Source organism: Aricia agestis, chromosome 7, assembly GCF_905147365.1.
Source record: "Aricia agestis chromosome 7, ilAriAges1.1, whole genome shotgun sequence".
NCBI lineage: Eukaryota > Metazoa > Arthropoda > Insecta > Lepidoptera > Lycaenidae > Aricia > Aricia agestis.
The window spans coordinates 1,596,761-1,621,646 of NC_056412.1; the positions used below are offsets into that span (position 1 = coordinate 1,596,761).

Genomic DNA, 24,886 nt, shown 5'->3' on the forward strand with positions numbered 1-24,886 from the left:
TTAAAAACAAATTATGAGCGAGCAAACAGGGATTGAATGCCTCCCCCCTCACCCCGCAACTCTCCGCTATACGTTTAGGTATGAAACTCGTGAGTATTAGCGACCGATCGCTCTTGTAGGGGGGGCAGGCCCTAAGAGTGCCTTCACATTAAGTCGCCAATAGTGCGGCAGCGGGGCAAACTTCTATATTAAAATTAAAAAAAAATCTCCACAGCCGAACATATAACCTCCTCCTTTTTGGAAGTCGGTTAAAAAGGGCAGCGCGACAGTCGGAGAAATAAAATGTCACTTTATGAAGTAGGCTGTAGGTTTCATTTTCTAGCGACCCATGCCATACCGCTGCTGCTTTGTAGTGGCGAAGAGTAAAATGAAACCTATAGCATGGGTCATAAAGTAGCATTTTATTTAAATTTTTGTCGGTCGCGGTCGCTTGCCGCGTTGATACTGAATGGTACCTTTCGAGCCTTTACTCATGACTAGAGATATAAACTAACGAGAAAGAAAAAAGCAATTTGAGCAAAATATATTGTCGACCTGCGACCATAAGAAGTGAATAGTTACAGTTATAGAACTAGTCTGAATGCTGAGTGTAAGTTTTCAGCAGATCGTTCTACTACTTTTGATTTTTGAACCTTATTTTTATGGACAAATTATAACAACTATCGGCAAAAATTAACATGAGTGTCGGACAAAGTTCTTGAATGACGTAAGACCGGCCCATACTTTAAGCCAAATTAACACAACTAAGTAATTATAATAGTAAAATAACGTAACTATACTATGTACTATCAGAGAAGTTGATTCCTATGCAAATCGGGGACCTAAGTAGTTTGGTTGCGTTACGTCAAACCCAACTGACAGATCACAATTAAGGCGGGGATTAATCTCAAACCAAAACTATAACTTTGCACACAACCAAAGACCAAGCGTATACGCATCGCAATAAGATTCATTTTAGCTTAGCATAAAACTGAAGTCACTCGAGCGGATTTTCTCTATTTTTCATGTTTTTTTTTAAAATATCTTTGGAAATAAACATTAAGAAACAAAATTGTTCGGTTAAAGAATTTTTAATATAGATTTACCAACAATTTATTCAAATAAAATGTATAATTATCCTAGTTAATACTTATATTTCGATGAAGTAGATTTTTATCGGAGGTGAGTTTATAAATTAATTACAGCCAAAGTATTAAGTTTTATTAAAATGTTTATGGTTTAAGGTATTTTAAATATTGTGCTTTATACCTCATTTTTTTTAAAACTTCGTTATTATATTGGAACTAGGTAAACCGGAAGTCGCGGAATAACAAATTGGGGTTTATCCTCGCCTTAACATTGAATTGACATATTCGACCAAATAACGTTGGTCTGAATCAACTTCCTCGATGGTACTTACATAATTATGTATTTAGTTTTCTGGTAAAATTGCAGTTCACACACAGTTTCTTCTCCAAGTAGTATACAATTTTGTACTTTTTTTGTAATACTGGTTACAAATTGAATAGGTATAAATTATAATATAATATTATTGTATCATAATTATTATTATGTACAAAAATGTATTAAATGTATTGAAGGTATACATTTGTTTCACTCAATTTAAGTATTATTCCTTGTAACTTGTTCCTGTAGGTCCAAAAGGACTTTTAATGGACTGCCCATTTTGGTCATCTATAAAATTATCACTCCCATAGCTACTTCAAAGTCCAAACTCTGTAAGGATTAAGGCGCCAACCCACCGCGGCGCACGGAGAGGCTACGCACGTGCGTCAAGCTTCGCTTTGTAAGAAAATATATGTGACTGTCCACTGAAACCCACGCACACGCTACGCACGAATTGTGTCAAGTCAAAGAAATAAACCCATGCACGTCCACGCGTGTGCGTGGCCGTGCACAGCGTGCGCCGCGGTGGGTTGGCGGCTTTATAAATGCTTTTACGTGGGAGAGGCGAGAGCCATGCTTTGGCATGAATGGGCCGGCTCGGCCGAAGAAATACCACGGGATCAAAGAAAACCGGCGTGAAACAGCGCTTGTTATGTTTCGCCGAGTGAGTGAGTTTACCGGAGGCCTCGCCTACCCTATTCCCTTTCCTACCCTCCCCTATTCGTTTCCTTACCCTCCCCTACCCCACTCTATTACCCTATTCCCTTTTAAAAGGTCGGCAAAGCACCTGCAGCTCTTCTGATGTTGCGAGTGTCCATGGGCGACGGGAGTTGCTTTCCATCAGGTGACCCGCTTGCTCGTTTGCCTCCTTATTTCATAAAAAAGTTAAAATAAAAAAATGACATTGACAAGTAAAAATCGCAGATGACAGCTAAGTGACATACTTTATTGGGAGTGTTCCTGTAGTGTATCAGCATACCGTGTTTTCGATTTGACGAGGTTTTATTGGCTACGTTGACTGGCTACGAGACGTCAATAGTTAGTTGGTACCAAATATATACTAGTAATCTGTGGTTGGTACTGTCTAGACTCTAGTTTACGAGAACCAGTAAAGGAACTTCATTCTTCCCGTCACCAATGTCACGGTGTTTTATGATTTCAATCTAAATAAAGGTTAAAAATTAAAATTTTACATTTAAATTGTTGTTAAAGTTCAGTGTTTCTTCCTAGCGGTCGTATTTTATTGCTCCAAGCAACATACTTATTATCTTCAGTTGGAAATAAGCACGTATTTGTTATTGTCACATATTCGTCACGACTCACGAACACAGTCAACATTTTTCTTACTAGGACTACGGTGAGGCTTACCAAATTAACTAGGCAACCTGTAGTCAATTTTAGAAGTAAGGATTATTTTATTATTCTGATGGTGTAGGTAGGAAGGATAAACTACTCACACTTCCAATGATTTTCTGTGTTTTTCAGCCATGAATCTTCTAACAGATGTTACCGATATACCAGAGCTGAATAAACCGAATGTGCACATTAGAGACAAACAAGACTTGGTAACGAAGATAAATCGAATCATTTCAGCGGGCCACAATAAACTACAAATAGTAACAGATTTTGACCATACCTTAACGAGACATCAGTTGGACAATGGCAATGTTGTGCTAACTAGCTTTGGTAAGACCATCAATTATTGCTACATAATATAATGAGGTGTACTTATCAATGAAGTTTTGTAATTGAATAAATAAATCAGTCACTATATTCATATATATTAAAATGCAAAATTAAACAATGGAAACAAAACTTAAAAGACTTAAAATATTTTATGTGTCAATCTTTGACTTGCACATAAAATATTTTAAGTCTTTTGTGCATTTCACATTTGCATAGATACAGTAGCAATCACAGCTACCTAGCACCAACAATCATCTTACATCCATTCTCAATATTCAATCTATCTCTGGTTTGACAAACAACCGATCACAGCTAACATTGAATTGACATAAAATATATGTCTCTTAAGTATAGTTTTAATAATAAGACTGGCAGCCAGTATTGGCTTGGTATATGCCGCGTGTGAACAGTTTGGCCTGGCTTGAAAATCTTTTCACACGCGGGATATACCAAGCCAATACTGGCTGCCAGTCTTATTGGCAGCCAGTACTGGCTCTGTGAAAACTGTAATAATACTTAATGTCTAATGTGAGCTGTTCCTATCACTAGTAGGGCAAAACCAGATTGGGAACGGCCGTTAATGATCAACACATGCTAGTGGGCTATGCTTTGTACTCAACATGAGGCCACTAGTGCTGGACATGTAAATTGCAATCATTTCAATCCATTAACCCAGGGCTTCCCAAACTTATTTGTACTGTGATGCCCTTGGGACTTTGCCATTTCTTCATTACAACGACCCAGAAGCCCCCAAAAATACTTTCTAATTTTAGAACCAGCCTATATAGGTTATCATATAAACACTATTTGGACATTTATATTGTTATTAGGAAATAATGACCAAATCAAAACACAAGCATAAAATTAAAAAAAAATTAAGATAAGATAATTTATATTCTTTACTATGCACACATAATATAACAATTTAAAATAAAAGACATAAATTATTATTAAATATTTATGAAAGACATTAAAGTCAGCAAGGCTGGCTAATGTGAAGGATGTGCTTGCTTTTCTGAGCATAGCTTCTGAAACTGGGGATTTAGACTGCCCGGGATGTATCAAAGACATAATGGGCGAGGCGTTTACTCGATTTGGTTGTGTTGACATGCGACACCCTAGCCCTAGCACGGCCACCAGTAGAAATGCGAAAGTAAAGACAAACTGTGGACACAAACTTAAGTTTGTGTCCACAGTTTGTGGTAAAGATCAGAACGGCACCTTAAGGTGCCGTTCTGATCTTTACCACGGCCAATCGCGACCCACAAAAATTTATTTAAAATGCCACTTTATGACAGACTATAGCATATGTCATAGAGTAGGATATTATTTGAATTTTTAGGACTATAGCCTGTCATAAAATGGCATTTTAATTGAATTTTTATGAACGAAAAAAGATCGGAACGCTACCCAAAGTTAATCTCCACAGTTTGTCAATGTTTTCTTGTCTGGGACAATGTTGCGACGCCCCGGGGCGTCGCGACTCACATTTTGGGAAGCCCTGCATTAACTGGCACCTGTTGCTGTATAAATATAAATATGCACTTATGGTTGAACTCACAGACTTCTAATGAGTACTTTACTTTATTGAAGAGTTTCACAGAAAATGTATTTAGCTTATGTTTAGATCTTCATAAAATTAAGTTGAGCAAGACGTATTAAATGTCTCTGAGTGTGGTCATTACTCATGTAGGTATGTTCCGGGAATGTCCATCGGTACCACAATACTACAAGGATGAGGACAACCGACTGTCTGCTATCTACAAGCCGATTGAGGTGGATCCCGTCATGCCCATCGACGAGAAGATCAAACACATGATAGACTGGTACATTGCTGCACACTCTCTTCTAAAGTAAGTTGTAATGTTTATATTGTGAAAAAATTATACTATCACTTTTAAGACACTTTGCACACGATGGGGTGGGGTGGGCCAGTCAATTTCGCCGCGAACGATAGCACAAAAGGAATCCTATATTGGCACTAGTGGCATGCCGCGCCAGTGCCCACAGGGCACCTGCGGGGCGGTCTTTTTGCCCGCCGTGTGCGTTGGTACTGGGTAAATGGTAATATAGGATTCCCTTTGTGCTATCGTTGGCGGCGAAATTTACCGGCCCGCCCCGCCTCGTCGTCTGCAAAGCGCCCAATGCAGACGGCGTGTGCTTTGTGTACGCAGCGAGGGCAGACGCTGTCTTTATTGCTTCGTAGATAAAAAGCCTGCCCGGCCCCGTCGTCCGCTAAACACTTGATATAGTTAGTGAAATATATTTTTTAGGTTACATCCATACTAATATTATAAATGCGAAAGTGTGTCTGTCTGTTACCTCTTCACGCTCAACAACATCTCAACAGCTGAACCGATTTTGCTGAAATTTGGCATTGAGATACTTTGAGTCCCGGGAAAGGATATAGGATAGTTTTTATCCCGGAAATTGTTCGGTTCCCGCGCGATAAACGAATTTTGGCGCAACGGAGTCGCGGGCATCATCTAGTAATTCATAAATTATAAGTTTATCATGCAACCACAAATTTACTCTTTCACACAAATTGGAATAATGTATATTGGTACTGTCGTTTTTTATGTGAATAACATGATATTTCCTTTACAGAGGCATGAAATTTCCTAGGAATGAATTAGTTGAGGTTAGCAAGAAAATGATAGATTGCTTTAGGTAAGTAAATACAACAATGTTTTAATTCTTTATTTAATGAATTTTTACTTTCTTATTGACTAAAGGCGACTGCATTAAAGCGACAGTACGCTGCAGCGGAGCGACGCGACCTATGACGGTCTTTTGCTCTATAACGGTGCGGAACCCTTCGTGTGCGAGTTAGACTTGCACTTGGCCGATTTTTTTGTATATTTATAATTGAAGTAAAATAAATTTAGAAACTTTATGTGTGTAATGTGTATGTTTCTTACTTCAATCTGAAAATACTATGCTACTAGTATATAATATGTATATTCGGAGGCGAGGAGTTTGATCCGTGGGAGTGCCATATATTTTTTAATTTCAGGATCGGAGTCCAAGAGCTGATATCGTGGTGTGCGGCGCAGCAGGTGCCTGTCCTGGTGTTCTCGGCGGGGCTCGGGGAGTGCGTGGTCGCCGCACTCACCTCCGCCGACTTCCTGCTACCTCATGTCAAGGTATCTACAGCGTGTAACAAAACTGAGTGATAATACTTTAAGGGTGTGTACGTGTTCCTTGTCACTGTGAAAGTAACAACGCTGAAAGACCAAATTTTTTTTCACTTTTGTATCCAGGGCGAGCGCCCCAACGTCACGAGTTACCCCATACAAAAGGTGAAAAAAAGTTACTCTTACAGCGCTGATACTTTCACAGTGAACTCTATATTATAAGGGACACATACACACCCTAAAGTATTATCACTTAGTTTTGTTTATACAGGATAAATAAAAATTAATCTTAAATTTTGTTAGTCTCGCTAAAAGTCGAGAACGGCTGAATCGATTTCGCTAATTTTAGCAGCAAGTTAATTTTTCATGAGAATAGAATATTTTAAACCGTAGAACGTATTGTTACTAAACATTTATTAGAACTAGAGATCGCCCAATGGTCGAAATTCGACCTTAATTTCAACGACATTAGGACTACTACCTATATTTTGTAAAAAATATTGACTATCATATTTTTTTTCAACTCTGGTATCTGGGACTTAGCTGATCTCAGACTGGCCGTGTAAGCATTGTCTAATAGTATCTTAGATTCATTAAAAAAAACTATAATCCATTTTCAATTTGTCAACTTGTCAACAGACTTCAACCATAAATAAAAGAGTATAATTCGTATGTATAGGCTTGTCACTCAAAAATCTGTCATTTCTCATGTGTGTGTGTGTTGTAGTGTGTGTAATGTTTTATTTGTAAAAAAAATGTATGATAAAAGCATAATTTCAAAATAATATTAGTTCGATGCACTCCTTCACGATATAAACTATAACTGTGCAAAATTTCATGCACCTACCCATTTTTCGTAAAAAGGGTTAAAAAGTTTTTCGTTTGCGTATTAATATTATGATGATTGATTGATGAAACGTTGATTCTAATACTAGATAAATGCTAACCCCTTTTGATATCACTTATTTTTGTCCTTGATTGAGAACAAGGCTCGCATTTATGTTTTGTAATAGGATATTTTATTTAATAAAAATATTTAATAATTAATCTTAATAGGTACTCTTCAATTTATAATGATTGTTTGCATATAAATAATGAGTTTATCACTTAAGGAAGATTCATTCATGCAATAGGCATGATGATAATTTTTTTTCTTATTGGTAATTGAAAATAAAAACATCGCTGAAAGAATGCTTAAAAATTCAACAAGATATGACAATTCAAACATCTCATAAAATAGACCTGCCCGAAACGCTCCATACAAAGTGCTACGAAAGTATGATGTCACTCTTTCGTAGTTTGTACTTTGTACGCATTCAAACAGCAATTCAAACATCTCATAAAATAGACCTGCCCGAAACGCTCCATACAAAGTGCTACGAAAGTATGACGTCACTCTTTCGTAGTTTGTACTTTGTACGCATCGGGAGACAACTTTGTTCGATAGGTATATTAAATATTGCGTTTATGAAAGTTGTTTCATAACGAAAGTTGCTTTTAATTGCATAAATTATCGAATGGTATACAAATATTAAGAAATTTAATGGAAAAAAAATCGACTTGAATATCCAACTTTGAAGGCGCGTAACAAAAAACAAATGCTATCAAGCATTAACCAATTCCCAAAATTTCATTTTGGGAACACATATTTTTTACCATGATTTCTTTATTTTATTAACAAAATTCGCTAATCTTTGACCTTGTCATCATAATATGTCGATTGTCAAGTAGGTATATTATGCTCTATAGACTATTCGTAATACTACAAAATAATATGAAGTTAATATATTTTCAACAAGTACATAAAAAGCTGTGAAATATTATTCTTAAAGAATTTTCTTTGTGTCTGATATGCTCCTTATTTGGCCCTCTAGAGTCCGGTCGCCGAATAGTCTCTCTATCCTGCGACTGGACTATTGCAAGTTGTGACGCCGTTCAGCCGCGGTTCTCGTACTCATTGGCCTGTGTCACTATATATCACTTTCAGGTGGTGTCGAATTTCCTCGCCGTGGACGACAACGACACGATAATCGGCATCAAGGGCGACGTGATACACACCTACAACAAGAACGAGGCCGCCATTAAGAACACTGAGTACTACGAGCTTGTGAAACAGAGGAACAACGTCATACTGATGGGCGACAACATCGGCGACGCCGGCATGGCCGAGGGCATGGACCACTGCGACGTCGTCGTCAAGATTGGCTTCCTGGGCAGGAACACGGACGCCAACCTCCACAACTACATGAACAAATTCGACGTGGTCCTAGTCAACGACCACACCATGGACATCGCGAATGCCATCCTCAAACGCCTGCTGTGATGCGACTACCTCGTGGCATTTATTGTGCTATTTTTTACTTTATGTATTTACAACGGACATGCTCAAAGACAATTTTGATATGTTTATGCGACAGTATTTAGTAGGAAATTTTTTGTAATTTTGTGGAAACGTCGGTTTAAACGCTGTTGGGGTACCTTTTGGAATGAAATATATGACGTTAGGTTAGAGGAAACGTGATACATGGGCGTGACGAAAGACAATGATCAAAAGTTTGTATTGTAGCAGCGTTTGAACCAGATGAACAGTACTGAGGTTAAAATACTCTGTACGCTTTATTTGTCGTGATGAAACCAATTAGCATAATATCAAGGCGGTGCACTTGAGAATCTTATACGAGTTATATAAAGTTACAAGAAAGTAATTTATTACGCTATTGTTTGTTAATTATCTTTCGTTACTTTTGTTACGAGGTTAATGAATTATTGTTACATCTTCCTGGAATTAGAGTAAGGAGTTTTAGATTAACTTTTCAAAACACCAAAACTCAATGTTTCACGTATAGAAGCACAATTTTTTGATTATTTACTGTAGAAATGTTATTGAAAATTTTAAGTACTAGGTACTTACCTCTGAAAAGTTGAAAATTAAATTGGTCGCTTTTAACGATTGCTAGTCAAATAGGTGCTATCGATCTAATAATCTAACTGTATCTGTACGATATACAGTTCGACAAGGCTCAAAATGAATATGTCAATGATTTCAATTGGCGCTGCTGGTAAAGGAGAACTGTCAAAAATGACGTTTTTGTATGATAGAAGCGTTAGTTCCTTTTCTCGCCACGTTCATATACAGCCTTGTCGAACTGTAACTGTATATTGACAGTCTACAATATGTGGTAGCCGAATTGTAGATCATATGATGAAATGATGACATTTAGCACTGTGCAATGGCAAAAAGTACAATGTGGCCGCGACATATACACACGTAATATAATATGTTACATTATACGGTCTGGGGTGATTGACCTCATAAAGGTGCGTGTATTGTCTTATCTCTCGAATGTAACGCCAATTTCTCCTTTTTACTGTAACAAGTGACATCTAGAGATAAGCACGAGATATTCGTAAATTAATTATCTATGTGGCTCCTTTCTGAAGGTAGTAAATTCTAGTTTGTATTTTTGGTGTTAGTTTGCACATGGTGATAACAGATATTTTATGCAATTGAGCTATGATTGTGCTTTCGAAGAATTATAGAAAAAACTAACAGTCATGCTACCACCGAAAACACCTCAAGTTTTTTTAGTCAAAGGCTGGAGATTTTGTGAATGCTATGTGAAAATAGAAAGAGACAAATTAACCAGGCAGTCATCAAGAAATTTGCACATCAAAAGCCCTCAGCTCTTAAAGCAGTGGAAAAGTGGTAGTCATCCACTTTTCACAGCCTTATGCTTATGATATAATTTCTTTTAAGATATCATATGTACAAAAATGTAAGATTAGACGTGGATAGATTGAAACAATATTTTTTATTTATGACGTCTCAACAATCACAAATTTTCTGTGCAAAATTACATAGAACATAAATTTAGCATTGCAGTATCCAACATTTCATGTTGCTTTCAAACACATTTTGTGTGTACTTTTAAAGTTAAATAACTGGTATTCGAATGTTCGAAGCTAGTTATTTTAAATAATAATAAAAAAACGGGTAGTCTGTCAGAACAAGGCCAAGGGGCTTAAATGTTATTGTATTTTTTCATTTACTTTAAAATTAGAAAAACATACATTAAAATGTGTATAACATTTTATTGCAGTTACATAGTGTAAATATATTTTGTTGATTATTTTGTGTTTCATTTGTTAAAGGGTTAGGCTGATTTTCCTGTCACGCTGACCGCTCGCTGACCGTCGGCGCCGATACCGACGGTGCGCGCGTAGTCACCGTGACAGGAAAATCAGCATTATTAAACGGAAAACAAGTGTGTAACAATGATAGAACAACCGATATAATCTTAAGATGGTACTAGATCACAATCGAGGCTCGGAAACGGCCAGTGGTACGTGTGAATAGTCCTAAAATGTCTTATTTATGAAGGGCAAAAAATAAAACAATATTTTGTAAAGAAATTAAATATTTCGTTATTAACATCATACAACAAAACGAGTTATGTATTTTCTAGTCATCACTGTTTCACATTAAATGCATAAGCCCTAGACTTTGTAACTTTCTGCCATTTATAAGTAACAAGACGAGTGTAAATTAATACAGCGAGTAAAGTTACACGTTTGTTATAATATAGAAGATTAGAGAAACAAAAATTTAAAGAAATAATTCAAATTTGTAGTGAACACTTAACTTGATTTACACCAATTTTCTGCCGAAAATGTACAGCCGATTAAATGCAGAGATACGACGCCTCTAAACAACTAACATTACAACGATGGCCGCTTTTGATAATTTAACGTACAAAATGCCTCACAACAAACTAAATACACAATGGAAATAACGAAAAACATAACATTAAAAACACAATTTGACGAGTCGGTCAGATTCCCAACTTGGCAAGCGAAATGACTTAGAAATTACAGTTAGCTTTTAGTCACAAAATGACTCGAAAATACATGTGTCAGAGTACGGTTGGCCGCGCACGGCACACTTCGAAACACAGATTTTATTTGGAAAATTTTAAATATTCCATAAAGTATGTAAGGAGTAGTCGCTTCGGTCCACTTGCGCCAATCTGGGTAGACAAATAGCGCCTTCTCTTTCATGTACATTAAGAACGACGGAGATGAATAATCAGGGATTTACCATACTCAGACTGACACAAGCGAGCCTCAATATCCTAATTAAAACAACGAATTATTAAAACTCTAAAATGAACAACAGTCTTACGTGGTACAAGTTATTTACACAATATAGATTTAGTTTTACAAAAATATCCTACTGTACAATATAACAACTATGTAGAAATATATGTCTGTATACATCAAGAGCTGTATTACAAAATAGTTTATTCTTTAGGAATCACCGAGCCGCAAGAAATACACCGCTAGAGAGATCTTTCCTACTTAAATATACTTTCCTTACATTAAAAGTTAAGTTTTTCATTCGTAAAACAAAGAGAACATTAGATATGTCCACACTATTCTTCAATTTTCGTCATCTTTCATTCAACTTTCTTTTTGGCGCATTCAATAATTGAACGCCAATATTGTCATTTTTGTTTTTTGGATACGGTCAGAGGGCATGCTTCACGGGCATGCCTCTCATTCGCTGTTGACTGCGCTATAATGCTTGATGAACAGAAAAAGGCACAGTGTGGACAAAGCTATTGCACTACTCTCGAATTGCCGAATCCTGTCCGTAGCGGTCACTGACCCTCTGTCAAAAAACTTGTCGTATTTCATCGTTTTCTGGCCAAAACGCGTTTGACAATTAAGTGACAGATGTTTCTAGTCCGTATTTTGCTCGATGAGAACTGAGTATGAAGTACTATTTATATCACATCGATCTCATAAAAAGTTGAAGATTATCAGTCTAAGAGTTACCATGAGGTTTTCTGATGAAGCCTGCCTGCTGTCTGTGTGTTAACTGAATACATTGCGAGCATTCTTTATATAGCTCCTAAACTAAAAAGGTCAATGACAGCTGCGGACACCCTATTTCATTTTGACTATAAGTTATAACCATAAAGTTAGTATACCTAGCGGAATAGAGCAACAATCTCGAGCTGTCAACGAAACCCAAATTGGTTTTAATCTGTGTGAAAAATATGTGTACGTATACACTTACATAAGCATGATTGAACATGAATTCTATGAGATTAAATTGTCAACGTGCGGCACGTGCCGACTGGACGTCAAAAAAAGAGTGCTGCTGTCATGTATCTTTTTACCACGCAGTGTTACTGTTAGTGACATCTCGCTTGCTCAGGCCTTTGTTTATCTATTCCGCTAGGTATATTAACTTTATGGTTATAACATCGTAAACTTAACTTCACTATATCTCAATTATCTTGCCAACTGTATGATATTCTCCAACCTGTTTCTATCCTTGTTGTTAGTACGAAAATATCATAGAGTCATTGTAAAATATATAATTTGAATATTAAAGTACTAAATGCCACTTGCACACTTCTACCCAATACAATAAATTGACGAAATATTAAAAGTTTTAATCACAAATTCAAGTGTCTAAGGCATGATCGAGTTACTGCAACACTAACAAAATTTTACACTATACAGAACACACGGAAGAAATCTCATGTCATACTATTAAAAAAATATTTCCTACAAAATATACCGTTTACTGGCTGTTTGCATACCGACGCCGCGAACCGCGAAGAAGCGGCCGACAGATCTTCTGTCTCACACGACAAAAGGCAACGCGTATGTTGCATCTCGCTCTAACGCTTCGCGGTGAGCAAACAGCATAATATCTAAGAGCGAAGCTACATTGCTGCTATGCATTGCGACATTCCGACATACATTTTATTATAATATTCTGATTTATGACGTACCACATTGTAATATTAGAAAAATTTACTGAAAGTGGGATGCTGTCAAGTATACCGATCAAGATTTAATAACCATTATAATTACTTGAATAACAACAAACCAACCAAATTACGTTGGTCCGCCGTCTGCCTAATGCCATCTGTCCAATCAATACTGGTTATCGTCTTGTCGTCGGTGCAACGCAGCTACATATTTTCGATACGCAACGCACCGTTACAACGTGGCCCCAACTCTGTGGAGACTACACCGGTGCGACACAAACGCGCTACGGGGTCGCGTCGCACAAGCGCAGTCAACACTGGGAATGTAATTTCGGCGCTACAGGCCGTTCAGTCATTTGCCTCGGACTTTAAATTGACCCTTATGTCATGGGCATAAGAGGCATGTCAGAGGCAATGTAACGGCGCAGGCGACGCCGCTCAGTGTATTTCTCCGGCGTCCAACATTTGGTAACAATCCACGTGAACTGAGCTTATCAAACATCTTAATAGTCGTCTCAAAAGTTACGAAGAACACGATTGGTCAAAAACACGAGACTTAAAAACGAAGCGGGACCGATTATAACGCTACACACGATCAACGAATTAATCTACTAATAAGGAGCCGCGATCTAAATAGTTTACAGCGGTTTATTCTACTTTGTCAGTTCTTTCGTTTAGTAAGTATATGGTCAGTGTTCGGAGATAAATCTGAACGCGTGCAGTCTCAAGTAAGGCAAGGACGCTTTATAAGCTACGAAGGAAGCCTGAAATCTATTCCGTACAAAAATACACATCTCATACAATTTTCACCACAGGTAACATGAACACGGGGGCGATTTTCGAAACCGCTTCGAAACTCTCGCACGCAACATTCGTCTTTTATAATTACAATATAATAATAAAGTAGGGCTCGGTGCGTTTTTCAGTGATTGGCGTGTAGCAAGCGTTACATACGAGTTGTTCGAATAAAAAAAAGTTACAAAACCACCGCCGATACTTACTCAGTCGTTTATTTACGTATCAAATGTTAAAACAATTTGAAAACCACCGAGCCCTGATATAAAGAACTGGTATATCAACTAAGACAACGGGAGAGATTAGTTCTACTAAAAATTCAACAGCACGTCGAAAAAAATATAGACTAAGGGAACACGACGCGGCGCGGAACCCTCTACGATATACAATATTAATATAATATTGCGTCAACGATGCTACTCAGAATCGCTCGTAAATGCGCCGAACAAAATAATACTATCATAATATAAATAGCGTTGGCAGATCTAAGCATTTATAGTGCCGCAAATCACACACTCGACCAGGAAATTATTGTACACCACTAGAAACCAAATGAGTTGTCAGTTGTCGATTACATAAATGACATTTTGAGTTTTCACACTCTTTCCTGGTCGAGCTAAAGGGCCCTTTATCTGTCATAGATACGTATTATCACAACATGCTCTTGGCCCCGTGCTGTCCACATGACAGGATAAACATCTATGAAATATGCGGGCAACTCGCATGCGGGGCAGATGCGGACAACACGCACGACAAGATAAGGGCCCAAAGGCACGGCGCGACTGCTTGGTCCCGTCGCGTAGCACACGACATTAATCTACACTACTCTAGACAGATCACAGCCTGGGGGTTGTCCCGGGGGCGGGGCGCGGGGGCGGGGCGCTGTGACGTCACGTGATGGCCGCCACGTCCGAGCTCGTCTTGTGCAACCCGTCCTCGTCCGTCGGCCTGGGAACAGCGTGAAAATCATTTTGATTGCGAGACAATGCGGGTTTCATGGCGATATGTAGCCGTCTATCGTGTCAAACAGCTGTCATATGTCACGAAATAGCGTCCACATGTCACGATATAGCTGTCAGCTGTCATATTATGTCTGTCTGACACAGCATTTGACACGAAAGACCCTACCGTCCCTCTGGTGGCAAAATATTATGATATATCGAAAACCCTCATTGTAAATGTTGTGAAGGACACTCGGGGGTCGCTGCATGTTGCTTTCACTTAAGTATACTAGAGAACAAAAATCAGACCGAAAAACGTTCAAATGTTCATGCATAGGAAACAATCTTTTTCGAGGAAATGTGCTCTTACTAAATAACACATTGTAATTATTTTCAGGGAGGATCTGTTTTACGATCGCCTCGTAAGTCAAGTCGACAAAAGTTCCGGATAAGCTATTTGTCAAACATAGGGCGATCGTGAAACGGACCCTCAGTCAATCACTTATTAGTAAATTAATTCATTTTAAAAGAAACTTAATTGATGGCCCATAATTAAATATTTTATGAAGTAAACAATTAAATATTTTATGAAGTAAACGAATTTTTCGTTAATACTTTTTTCTGACAGTTCTCTATTATTAGTCGTGTTCGTTTCGTTCTTTAGTGCGCATTGCGCATGCGTAAATTTAAAAATTATTGTCGGTGTCATGTGCTAAAAATCTGACAGAAATGGATGATAATTTCTATTTTTGCGCATGCGCGAAAACTGCACATGCGCATTGAAAAATGAAACGAATACGATTATTGACATGTGACATTTAGTAATATGTACTTCTATTTCTTTTCTCCACCTTTTAGATTAATGACATGACATTTGCATACTATTAATTTAGTTGAGTGATATGATCCTGTATTTTATTATGAACACCATATTGTACATTTCATTCTGGCAAATAAATTATTATTATTATAATGGTGTGTACCTGTAGACGTGTGCTGAGGCGGTGGTGGTGTGGTAGTGGGCGGCGTAGGGCGGGCGGCGGCGGCGGCGCGCCTGCACCGCCCGCCCCAGCGCGCCCGGCCGCACCGAGTTGCGGCACGCCTCGAACGCCAGTCTGCAATGTTAAAGTTAATCATCAACACATTCGAGTGGTTTTAATGCACGAAGATAAAAAGAGGGTTTTTTTAAATAAAGCAAGGGGAAAACGAGCAAACGCGTCCACTGACGGAAAGCAACTACCGTCGCGCCATGGCCACTCGCAACATTATAAGAGCTGCAGGTACGTTGCCGGCCTTTTAAGTGGGTGTACGATCCATATATCGTACATCAAGCAGTTCTAGGGTTTTTAAGGAGTCAGCGTTTGGGACGCGCTCGCGTATAAATTAAATTAATTATTACTGCTGGGTCGACTCTATGGAGTATTAGGATGGATCAATGGTGAACCGGAACGCTGGAAGCCATTTGTGGCCAATAGAGTTCAGCAGATTGTCGACGTGGTGCCGCCCAGCAGCTGGAATTACGTCAAGTCGGAGGAGAACCCGGCTGATTGCGCTAGTCGCGGTTTATCAGCATGTCAGTTAAAATTTCTTCTTGAAAGGTGTGCAGGTCGTATCTATATCATATATCTGTCATATCTCTCTCTCTTATGTGTATTGTGTATGTACACACATACACACATAGTGAGAGAGACAGTGTGTGTGTCTAATGTCTATCTAAACAGGCAGTTGGATTTTGATGAAGTTTTTAAGTACCATCGCAGAAGTTCATTCATAGGCAGTTGACGGATCTACGTAATTTGGTTGGTTTATTAAGTCAATTCAATGTTGGTCGTAATCTGTCGTACGGGTTTCACACCCAGTTTCACATAACATGACCGAATCACGTGAAATCAACTTCTCTGATAGTAAAAGCAGGATATTATTATTGTAAACAGAACGTCTCCCTTATGTTTACAGCAATAATTATCCTGTTTGCAAGCCTTTTTAGATAAATCATACAGATAAACCTTTTTTTAGGTTTTGCATGGAAAAATTATTTTTCTTCAAATTCTTAAATACTTAATTTAATATTTATAATTCTCGTGTCACCGTGTTTGTGCGTGAACTCCTCCAAAACGGCTTAACCGATTTTAATGAAGTTCTGTATGAGGAAATTGATTCCTTGGCAGTTGACAAACCAACGTCATTTAGTCGGATCATGTCAATTCAATATTGTTGATTGTGATCTGCCGGCTGGGTTTGACGTAACGCGACCAAACTACTTAAGTCCCCGATCTGCCTAGGAATCATCTTCTCTGATAGTAAATTCGTTAGGCCTGAGAGTAGGTTTTTATTTGTTTTTTATAATGATACTAGAGTCTAGAAATAATTTATATATGGCAAAACAACGTTTGCCGGGTTAGCTAGTAAATAAAAAACAAACCTGGGCGCGAGCGCGGCGACCGTGGACAGTATGACGACGAGCCAGTAGACGGGGTCGACGAAGGCGTGGTGTATCACGTAGTACGTCGACGGCAGCCGGAAGCACGTGGTGCACACCGACTGCCAGATGAACGTCAGCACGAAGAACGAGCCCAGCGACCCCGACAGCGCCAGCAGGTGGATTATCGTCTGGAATTGGTTAGGTTAATAAGTGCTACGGTTGGTAAGTGGTACGGTTGATGAGTGATACCGGCAGTACCTTTGAAAGTGGATTTTTTTTCGTTGTTTTTTAGGGTTCCGTACCCAAAGGGTAAAAACGGGACCCTATTACTAAGACTTCGTTGTCTGTCCCTCTGTCTGTCTGTCTGTCACCAGGCCTTATGTCAAGATCCGCTATAGCTAGACTTCTGAATTTTTTACAGATTATGTATATCTGTTGCCGCTATCTATAACAACAAATACTAAAAACAAAATAATATTAATATTTAAAGGGGCTCCCATACAACAAACATGATTTTCTTAGCCTTTTTTGCTCGATATTATCAATAATGGCAACAGGTAGGCACTTGAAATTTTCACAAAGGCCTTAAATATATGTGTACTTTAATAAATAATATTCAATAATAATATTTACTTAAAATAAAAATTTAAGGGCGGCTCCCATACAAAAACACAATTTTTGACCTATTTTTGCTCTATAACGGTACGGAACCCTTCGTGCGCGAGTCCGACTCGCACTTGGCCGATTATTTTTACACTTGTCGACGGCAGTCGACTGCTGCCGTCGACGAGTGTAATTCATCTGTAAGCGAGCTCTTAGTTAAAATGGTACATTCAGTATAATAATGTCCGCGAAAAAGCTAATATTACAAAATAATGGCCCGCAATGTATTCGCGCGGTATCTACTTTCGTTAAAATGTGGTACACTCAGAAAACAGAAAAAGTGGTGCATTCAGTGAATACATTAATTTTTATTTTTAAAATTATTATTTATAGCACACAAAAGAATAAAATAAAAGTAAAATACCACTGTTAAGTATATTTGGAAACATCAGTAGAATTCAATAAAATACAGTCATGTGGTGTATTTTAAATGTTTCCGATCGATTAGTCAATATTTTGAGCATGTGCTGCAGACAGGAATGTGACTTAAAATATTGAATATATACATAACCACCGACATATACGACAAACGGGTGTGCTATTTTGGAAAGGTTGTTCTTTCTTTCACAGACAAACCACGTGACACACAGGCACATCACTTACGAGTCTTTTATGAAAAAGCTGCATGAAAATATGTGAATGTTAATGAAACAGCATCACACAATATTTAACAATAACTCTGATACGTTTGATCGCTTAAATATGGTTACAGTTAAAGTGAGACCGCACTAAAGCGACACGTCACGACGCGACACTTCGCTTTCATAGAACTGACGTAAGTGACGTTTTTAAAACGTCATATTAACGTTTGTAAAACGTTAATTAGGCTGCGTTTACCACTGAAGCGGAGCGGAGCGGAGCTTAGCGGTGCTGAATTGACCATGTGGGAGTATGTGTGGTGGCCACAAAGGAAGATCTTCCGACCGAGCGAGGTGTTATGCTCGGCCAGGACGAAGCCCACGTGATACATTTCAGCTGTCGTATATATATACTGACGCGCTCAGAAAACTTCGATAGCGCGATGCAGGAATGTTATGCGAATTGTGGGTACCGCCACAACCAATCACCATGCTCGAAATCTTCGCTGTCATTTCGCTGGAATAGCACAATTGGTCAATTCGGGCACCGCTAAGCTCCGCTCCGCTCCGCTTCAGTGAAAACGCAGCCTTATAATGGGATTCAGCCTTATCGGGCAGGAAAGTGAGCAGTGCAGCGCGAGAATGTAAATATAGTCACTCGCGCCGCCACTCGTCATGCCGCTGCCGCTGCCCGACCCGGCAAGTGTGTGTAAGCACTCACTCGCGGCGTTACTGCCGCAGAAGTATTCCGGTCCACTGCCGCTGCTGAATGTAAACGTCCCATATGGAACGTTAAGTGTCGCGGTGCGTCGTGTCGCGACGCGAAGTAAGGTTTCACCTTTACTGCCATAACAACTAGCTTGAGCAATGAAAATTGTATGACCGATCAGAATTTGAGAACAAATTGAAAGTACGAAAATTCCACAAAATACATTTAGCCTTATGGAAAGCATTTCTAGGAACCAATTTTTTGATTCGGTTACATTTCTATATCATTTATTATTCGTACGTGAAACATTTGATTTTTTATCGAATATACGGTCCGAGATGAACTCAAAGTAGATCTTTTGCATTTCTTGTGAAATCTGGGGCCAATTTTTCAACGTAATAATTCGACTGGAATTCGGCAACTCGCATGCGCGACGCCGAAACGTGCGCGCTGCGTTCAATCGACCAATAGCTGTGCGGTTAGTTTCGATTCCGAACAACCAACCATGGCTCTATATTATAGCTAGGAACAGTCTACACATTATACACTCACCCAGCTCCTCGTCTTGATCGCGACGTAGGCGAGCATGACGACGAGACAGCCGGTCATTGTGGTGACGCCGAACTGCCAGATGTCGAGGGCGGAGTCCCAGTAGGCGGCGGCGGCGGTGCCGAACACCACCACGCTGATGTACACGGACTCGGCGAGCACCGCCCAGTACGAGTGCGGGCGGTAGGCGCGGCCCCGCCGGCTCGCCCCGTACAGCCCCGGCCGGTCGAGGAGTAACCCCGCGGGCGCCACGCGATCGTACGCGCCTGCAACACACGTGACACTACTATCAGAGAAGTTGATTCATAGGCAAATGGCGGACCTATAACGCTATTTGGCCGGATAATGTCAATTCAATTATTGTCTGTTTTTGGCATCTAGAACTGCCCCGGGGCAGGGTAGCCCGAATAGATACGAAAATAACCGAATTTTAAATTACTACTTTAACTAGGTATTACAAGTACTGAGTCTAAATGCTTCTTGGATGACCGGTTTTGTTCGGCTATTTCCGTATTCATACAGCCTGCCCTGTCCTGGGGCAGTTCTAGACAGCGAAAACGCTAAAAGTGACTATATAATATGACAGGCAATATGTCTCACCGATGACGATGGGCGGGAAAGCGGTAAAGACGAGGTTGTAGGCCATCAGGTGCAGCTGGTCGATCATCACCGAAGACGAGTACCCGCAGAACACCTGGTACCAGAACACCATGAACACGAACGTCTGCAATCACGAAGTGGCGTTATACAAAATGGCGGACACATTTAAAACGACGTATCCTTCGAACAAAACAATCAAAAGACGCTGGATAGTGAAAAGACTCGTGAAACACATCAAAATTACAAGGTATACATAGAAGTTGATTCCTAGGCAGATGGCGGACTTACGTCATTTGGTCGGCTTATGTCAGTTCAATGTGAGCTGTGATCGGTCTGATAAGTTTGACGTAACTCGACCAAATTACTTAGTTCCGCCAACTGCCTAGGAATCAACATTTTCGATAGTACATTTTAATTTCATCTAAAATGACGGAACCATTCAAAATGACGGAGCCATTCAAGATGGCAGATAATTTAGTATTGGCGACGGTTTTAGTCAAACATAATATAAACCACTCTTAAAAATAAAAAAACACATCAAAAACTTCGTAACCGTCCACACACACACACTCACCGCGTTCTTGAGGAAGAAGTATAGGATCATGCGCGCGAGGCGGTCGTAGCACCAGTGGCCGTGCACCAGCAGCAGCCGCTCCACGAACTTGAACCGCGAGAGCGCGAAGTCCGACGCCATCACCGCCTGCCGACCCTCCTGCCCCGACAGACCTTGCACGGTAAAAGAATTAAGTCCGGCAGCACATTATAAGAATCTCTGATCAGAAAAATTCGGACGCCCGCCGGACCACCACACCGCACACCTATCAGAAACCTTCCGGCGAATCCGAGTTTAGTACAAAATGTATAGAGAAAGCGCGATCCGAATATCTAACAGAAAAATTTCGTCGGACGTGCGACGAATTCTGATATTATTTTTTATTTTATTTTTATTTGCACGGAAAACATACAGTGAAAAACATAAATTAAAATTAAAGCTGATTAATTTCTATGCACTATTAACATGTTTCCACAATTAGAAATCTAAACATTAACAAATTTGCTTTACATTTAGGTAGACAAGTATATTATGCCCCGCATAATATCAGAATTCTGACGTGTCCACAACAAAACATAATATGAGCAAATTGCGTTCCGGCGAGCGTCTGAATTTTTCTGATTACAAATGCTTATAACGTGCGACCGAGGTTATATATAAATCCGCGCAGACACCTCAGACAACGAAAAAACATCAAATATTATTTCGTATGTGATCGAATAATGGCATTACTCGTTAAATTTAATTTGGACCTTCATTATTATTGCAGTGAAGTACACGACTGCAGTGAAGCTCCAAATAATGAAGTACACTTACCGACGCCGACGTCTGCTGTCTGTATCATGGATACGTCGTTGGCGCCGTCGCCGATCGCCAGCGTCGTCACGCCTAGCTCCTCCTTCACCGCCTGATAAACGTAACAAACGACAATCAGCAACTTTACACACATAATAGTGAAGACGTAAGGCTTCATTCCCGAAATTAGCGGGCAGCGGGAGCGGCGGCGGCGCATGACAATGTATGGATTAATATGGATAAGCCGTCTAGCGGCGAACGGCGCGCGGCGTACTAGTCGGCTTATCCATACAAATCTATACATTGGAACGGGCCGCCGCCGCTCCCGCCCTGCAGCCCGCTGATTTCGAGACTAAAGGAGTGAGCAGACTGAGACGGGCCGTGCCGGGGCGCATCGCAAAAATCCGCCTCCATACAATTTGTATGGAAGCGGATGCGCGTATCGCACACTGTGCCGGGGCGCATCGGCGCGGATTTTTGTTTGGCGGATTTCCGTCAATGCGACACGGCCCGACAAGACCCGCTGCGCCCCGGCAACAGTGTGCTATAGCAAGCGGCGCGCGGATGTGATGCGCCCCGGCACAGTGAGCGTTAAAATCCGTCAATGCCATGCGACCCGACCCGGCAATAGTGTGCTATAGCGCATTTTGCGCTGCACTGTGCCCCGACCCGCCCCGGCACGCGCCGACAAAGTGTGCGCGAACCTTAAAGCCTAAGCGTAAGCGGATGAAGCGGCTAACTAACATTTTATAACGTAAGGGCAATACGTTTTGACGTAATACCTTGACAATATAAGCTTTCTGGAGCGGCGTGGCGCGGCAGCACAGCACGGCGGAGCAGCGGCGCGCGAGCGACAGGAAGGGCGTGACGAGACCGGAGCGGCGGTCGAGGATGTAGGTGAGCGTGCGCCCGTCCACCACCAGCGCCGACCCCGCCCCCTCCGCCGCCCCGCCCTCCAGGTAGCTCTTGATCGTCGACTCCGCGTGCTCCTGTAAAGATAAATAACTAACATTAAACATACAATAGGCTATTTGACTGGTTTATTATTTAGTAGAGGTGAAGGTCCTTTAAAATTTGAATTTTTAAATTAATTTACTTCGAGCTTACGTAAGCGCGGTCGCAATCTGAAGGGTTTAGAGTGCTCCTGTTTTTGCATAAACTTGGGCACTAGTCTAACTCATGCCTGCCTAGTTAATGAAACCGGTCATCACTCATCACGTAAACCACCTTATTTCCGCTGCCCCATGTACGAAATCTACCGCCCCCTAGGAAGCTACCGACCCTAGGAGGCTGCCACCCCTTAGGTCGCGGCCTATACGACCTACTTATAAATCCAGGGCTGACGTAAGCCAGTGTGGGTAGAGCTAGTTCAACGTGCAGTCGGACAGACCTTGTCGCGCGACATGAGGTGCAGCAGGCGGTCGGCGGGCGAGAAGAGTGCGGCGGAATAGGCGATGTTGATGGCGGTCTCCGGCTTGTCGCCCGTCAGCACCCACAGCACGATGCCGGCGTCCAGCAGCGCGCGCACCGTACGCGGCACCGCCTCCTGCCGACACAGATAAGACTCGATTTAACATAAGGACACAAGAGAACACAAATAAGGCTGCGCCTTACATACAATTCTTGAAATTCGCGCGGTGTCGCGGCCGGACCGCTCGGTCGCGCGGCCGGACCGCTCGGTCGCGCGAATTCATATAAATATAGTCTGAGCGTCTGGTGAAATCGCTTGCAACATTTTTTCCTGCCGCGGTTGAAAAAAATGATACAAAACACTCGCGATGTCACCTGGCTGTTACCACTGCTACATTACCACAGGCCACGCCCCACGAGTGCGTTAGTCAGTAGTGCGTTATCGTTTATTATAATTCTCGATAATATTAGTACAACAGACGCGATTATCCGTTCCGCAGGGACGGGACAGAAGTACGATAACGACATTGTGTCAACGAACTGATTTCTAGCCCCGCGAAAGAAACGTGACCCGTTGAGTTCCATGGCAGTGAATGCTTCTCCTGATTATGTATTTTACCAAAATTAATTTTGTCCACGACCGGACGTAGTCGTTACCTGCAGGCGGTCCTCTACGCCGGACGCGCCGACCAGCGTCAACGCACTCTCTAGTCGCGCCAGCGACTCCCGTATACGCTTCTCCCGACCTGAAAACATGTTTTGATTATAATACTTTATTTAACGGCGAAACCCCGCCCAAGCACTATGAGTAGTTTTCAAAACTGTAAATCTTTCTTTTTAAGTCGGTTACAAAATATTAACCACTTTTTATTACGCATTACATTACATATTCACTAGTCGTTATTCAAATTGACACACTAACTAAACACAATCTTGAGATGCTGATGATCAGCCAATACTGCTGTTGAGTAGTATAAAGGTGAAAAATGAAAGTAGTATAAAGATACTAAACGACACTGCGCTGCAGCGGAGCGACGCGACACGTCACGGCCAAATATTTTTTGTATGAAATCGTACTTAAGGTAAGCGGCACTATGCGAAAGCGGCGCTACGCGACACGGTATGTCAATACTATGGAAAGTGAAGTGTCGCGACGCGGACGCTCTGTTGCAGCCTTCTGGTACGGTCTCACATTAACAGCGGTATATTAACAACAACAAAGGTTTGACAACCTCTGTGGCTCAGTGGTGAGCGCGTTGGTAGCTCAAGCCGGGGGTCGCGGGTTCGAATCCCGCCGACGGAACAAAAAAGTTTTCAATGTTCCCGGGTCTGGATGTGTATTAAATATGTGTATGATAATTATAATAAAAATCTTAAATATATGTATAGTATAAAAGTATTAAATATATTTCCGTCTGGTACCTGTAACACAAGTCCTTTAGGTACTTAGCACGGGGCCAGACTGACGTGGTGTGAAGCGTCCATAGATATATTATTATTAAGGCCTCACAACGCGGTGTCACTGACCTTCTCCAATCTCAGACGCGCGCGCGTGCCCCGCCAGCCACTCCTCCCACAGCGCCGGCGACATGGTGCGGCGCGCCATGACGAGCGTGCGCAGGCCGGCGCGCGAGTATTCGGCCAGCAGCGCACGCGTGCGCTCCACCGCCGCCGCCTCCGACGAGCCCGCGCGCACCGGCGCCAGCGCGCCCAGCACCGTGCTGTCCGCGCCCTTCACGTACACAACTACCTACGAGGGTTTTGAGGGAATCAAAATATTTTCTCAAACACTTTGTATGTACTATCAGAGATGTACCTAACATCAGCATTTGACACGATGTTCAGTTCGTATTCGGTCATCAATCATTCCGCGC

At 41.0% G+C, this 24,886-nt stretch overlaps 2 protein-coding genes across 4 annotated transcripts in view; one reads left to right on the plus strand and one right to left on the minus strand.

The window, feature by feature from the left end:
• Positions 1–2,493: 2,493 nt before the first annotated feature.
• On the plus strand, positions 2,494–9,261 carry LOC121728808 (7-methylguanosine phosphate-specific 5'-nucleotidase). 3 transcript variants are annotated; one of them, XM_042117105.1, is made up of 6 exons: positions 2,494–2,559; positions 2,872–3,072; positions 4,766–4,925; positions 5,680–5,742; positions 6,089–6,218; positions 8,197–9,261. In XM_042117105.1, exons 2-6 carry the CDS (start codon positions 2,874–2,876, stop codon positions 8,530–8,532), a joined length of 888 nt encoding a protein of 295 aa, XP_041973039.1. In that variant the 5' UTR covers positions 2,494–2,559; positions 2,872–2,873; the 3' UTR covers positions 8,533–9,261. The 3 variants fall into 3 exon arrangements, with proteins under 3 accessions (XP_041973039.1, XP_041973036.1, XP_041973037.1); XM_042117102.1 differs by lacking the exon at positions 2,494–2,559 and adding an exon at positions 2,566–2,789; XM_042117103.1 differs by lacking the exon at positions 2,494–2,559 and adding an exon at positions 2,566–2,743.
• Positions 9,262–12,442: 3,181 nt separating this feature from the next.
• The window catches only part of LOC121728803 (phospholipid-transporting ATPase VA), a 104,514-nt gene continuing 92,070 nt past the window's right edge, over positions 12,443–24,886 (minus strand). The window contains exons 8-18 of the mRNA XM_042117097.1: positions 24,540–24,762; positions 23,670–23,758; positions 22,993–23,148; positions 22,385–22,591; positions 21,624–21,714; positions 20,829–20,980; positions 20,255–20,378; positions 19,658–19,920; positions 17,156–17,343; positions 15,717–15,848; positions 12,443–14,740 (exon numbers count right to left, since the gene is read on the minus strand). Coding sequence (XP_041973031.1) covers positions 14,683–14,740; positions 15,717–15,848; positions 17,156–17,343; positions 19,658–19,920; positions 20,255–20,378; positions 20,829–20,980; positions 21,624–21,714; positions 22,385–22,591; positions 22,993–23,148; positions 23,670–23,758; positions 24,540–24,762 — 1,683 coding nt within the window. The 3' untranslated portion in view covers positions 12,443–14,682. The remainder of the gene's footprint in view (positions 14,741–15,716; positions 15,849–17,155; positions 17,344–19,657; positions 19,921–20,254; positions 20,379–20,828; positions 20,981–21,623; positions 21,715–22,384; positions 22,592–22,992; positions 23,149–23,669; positions 23,759–24,539; positions 24,763–24,886) is intronic.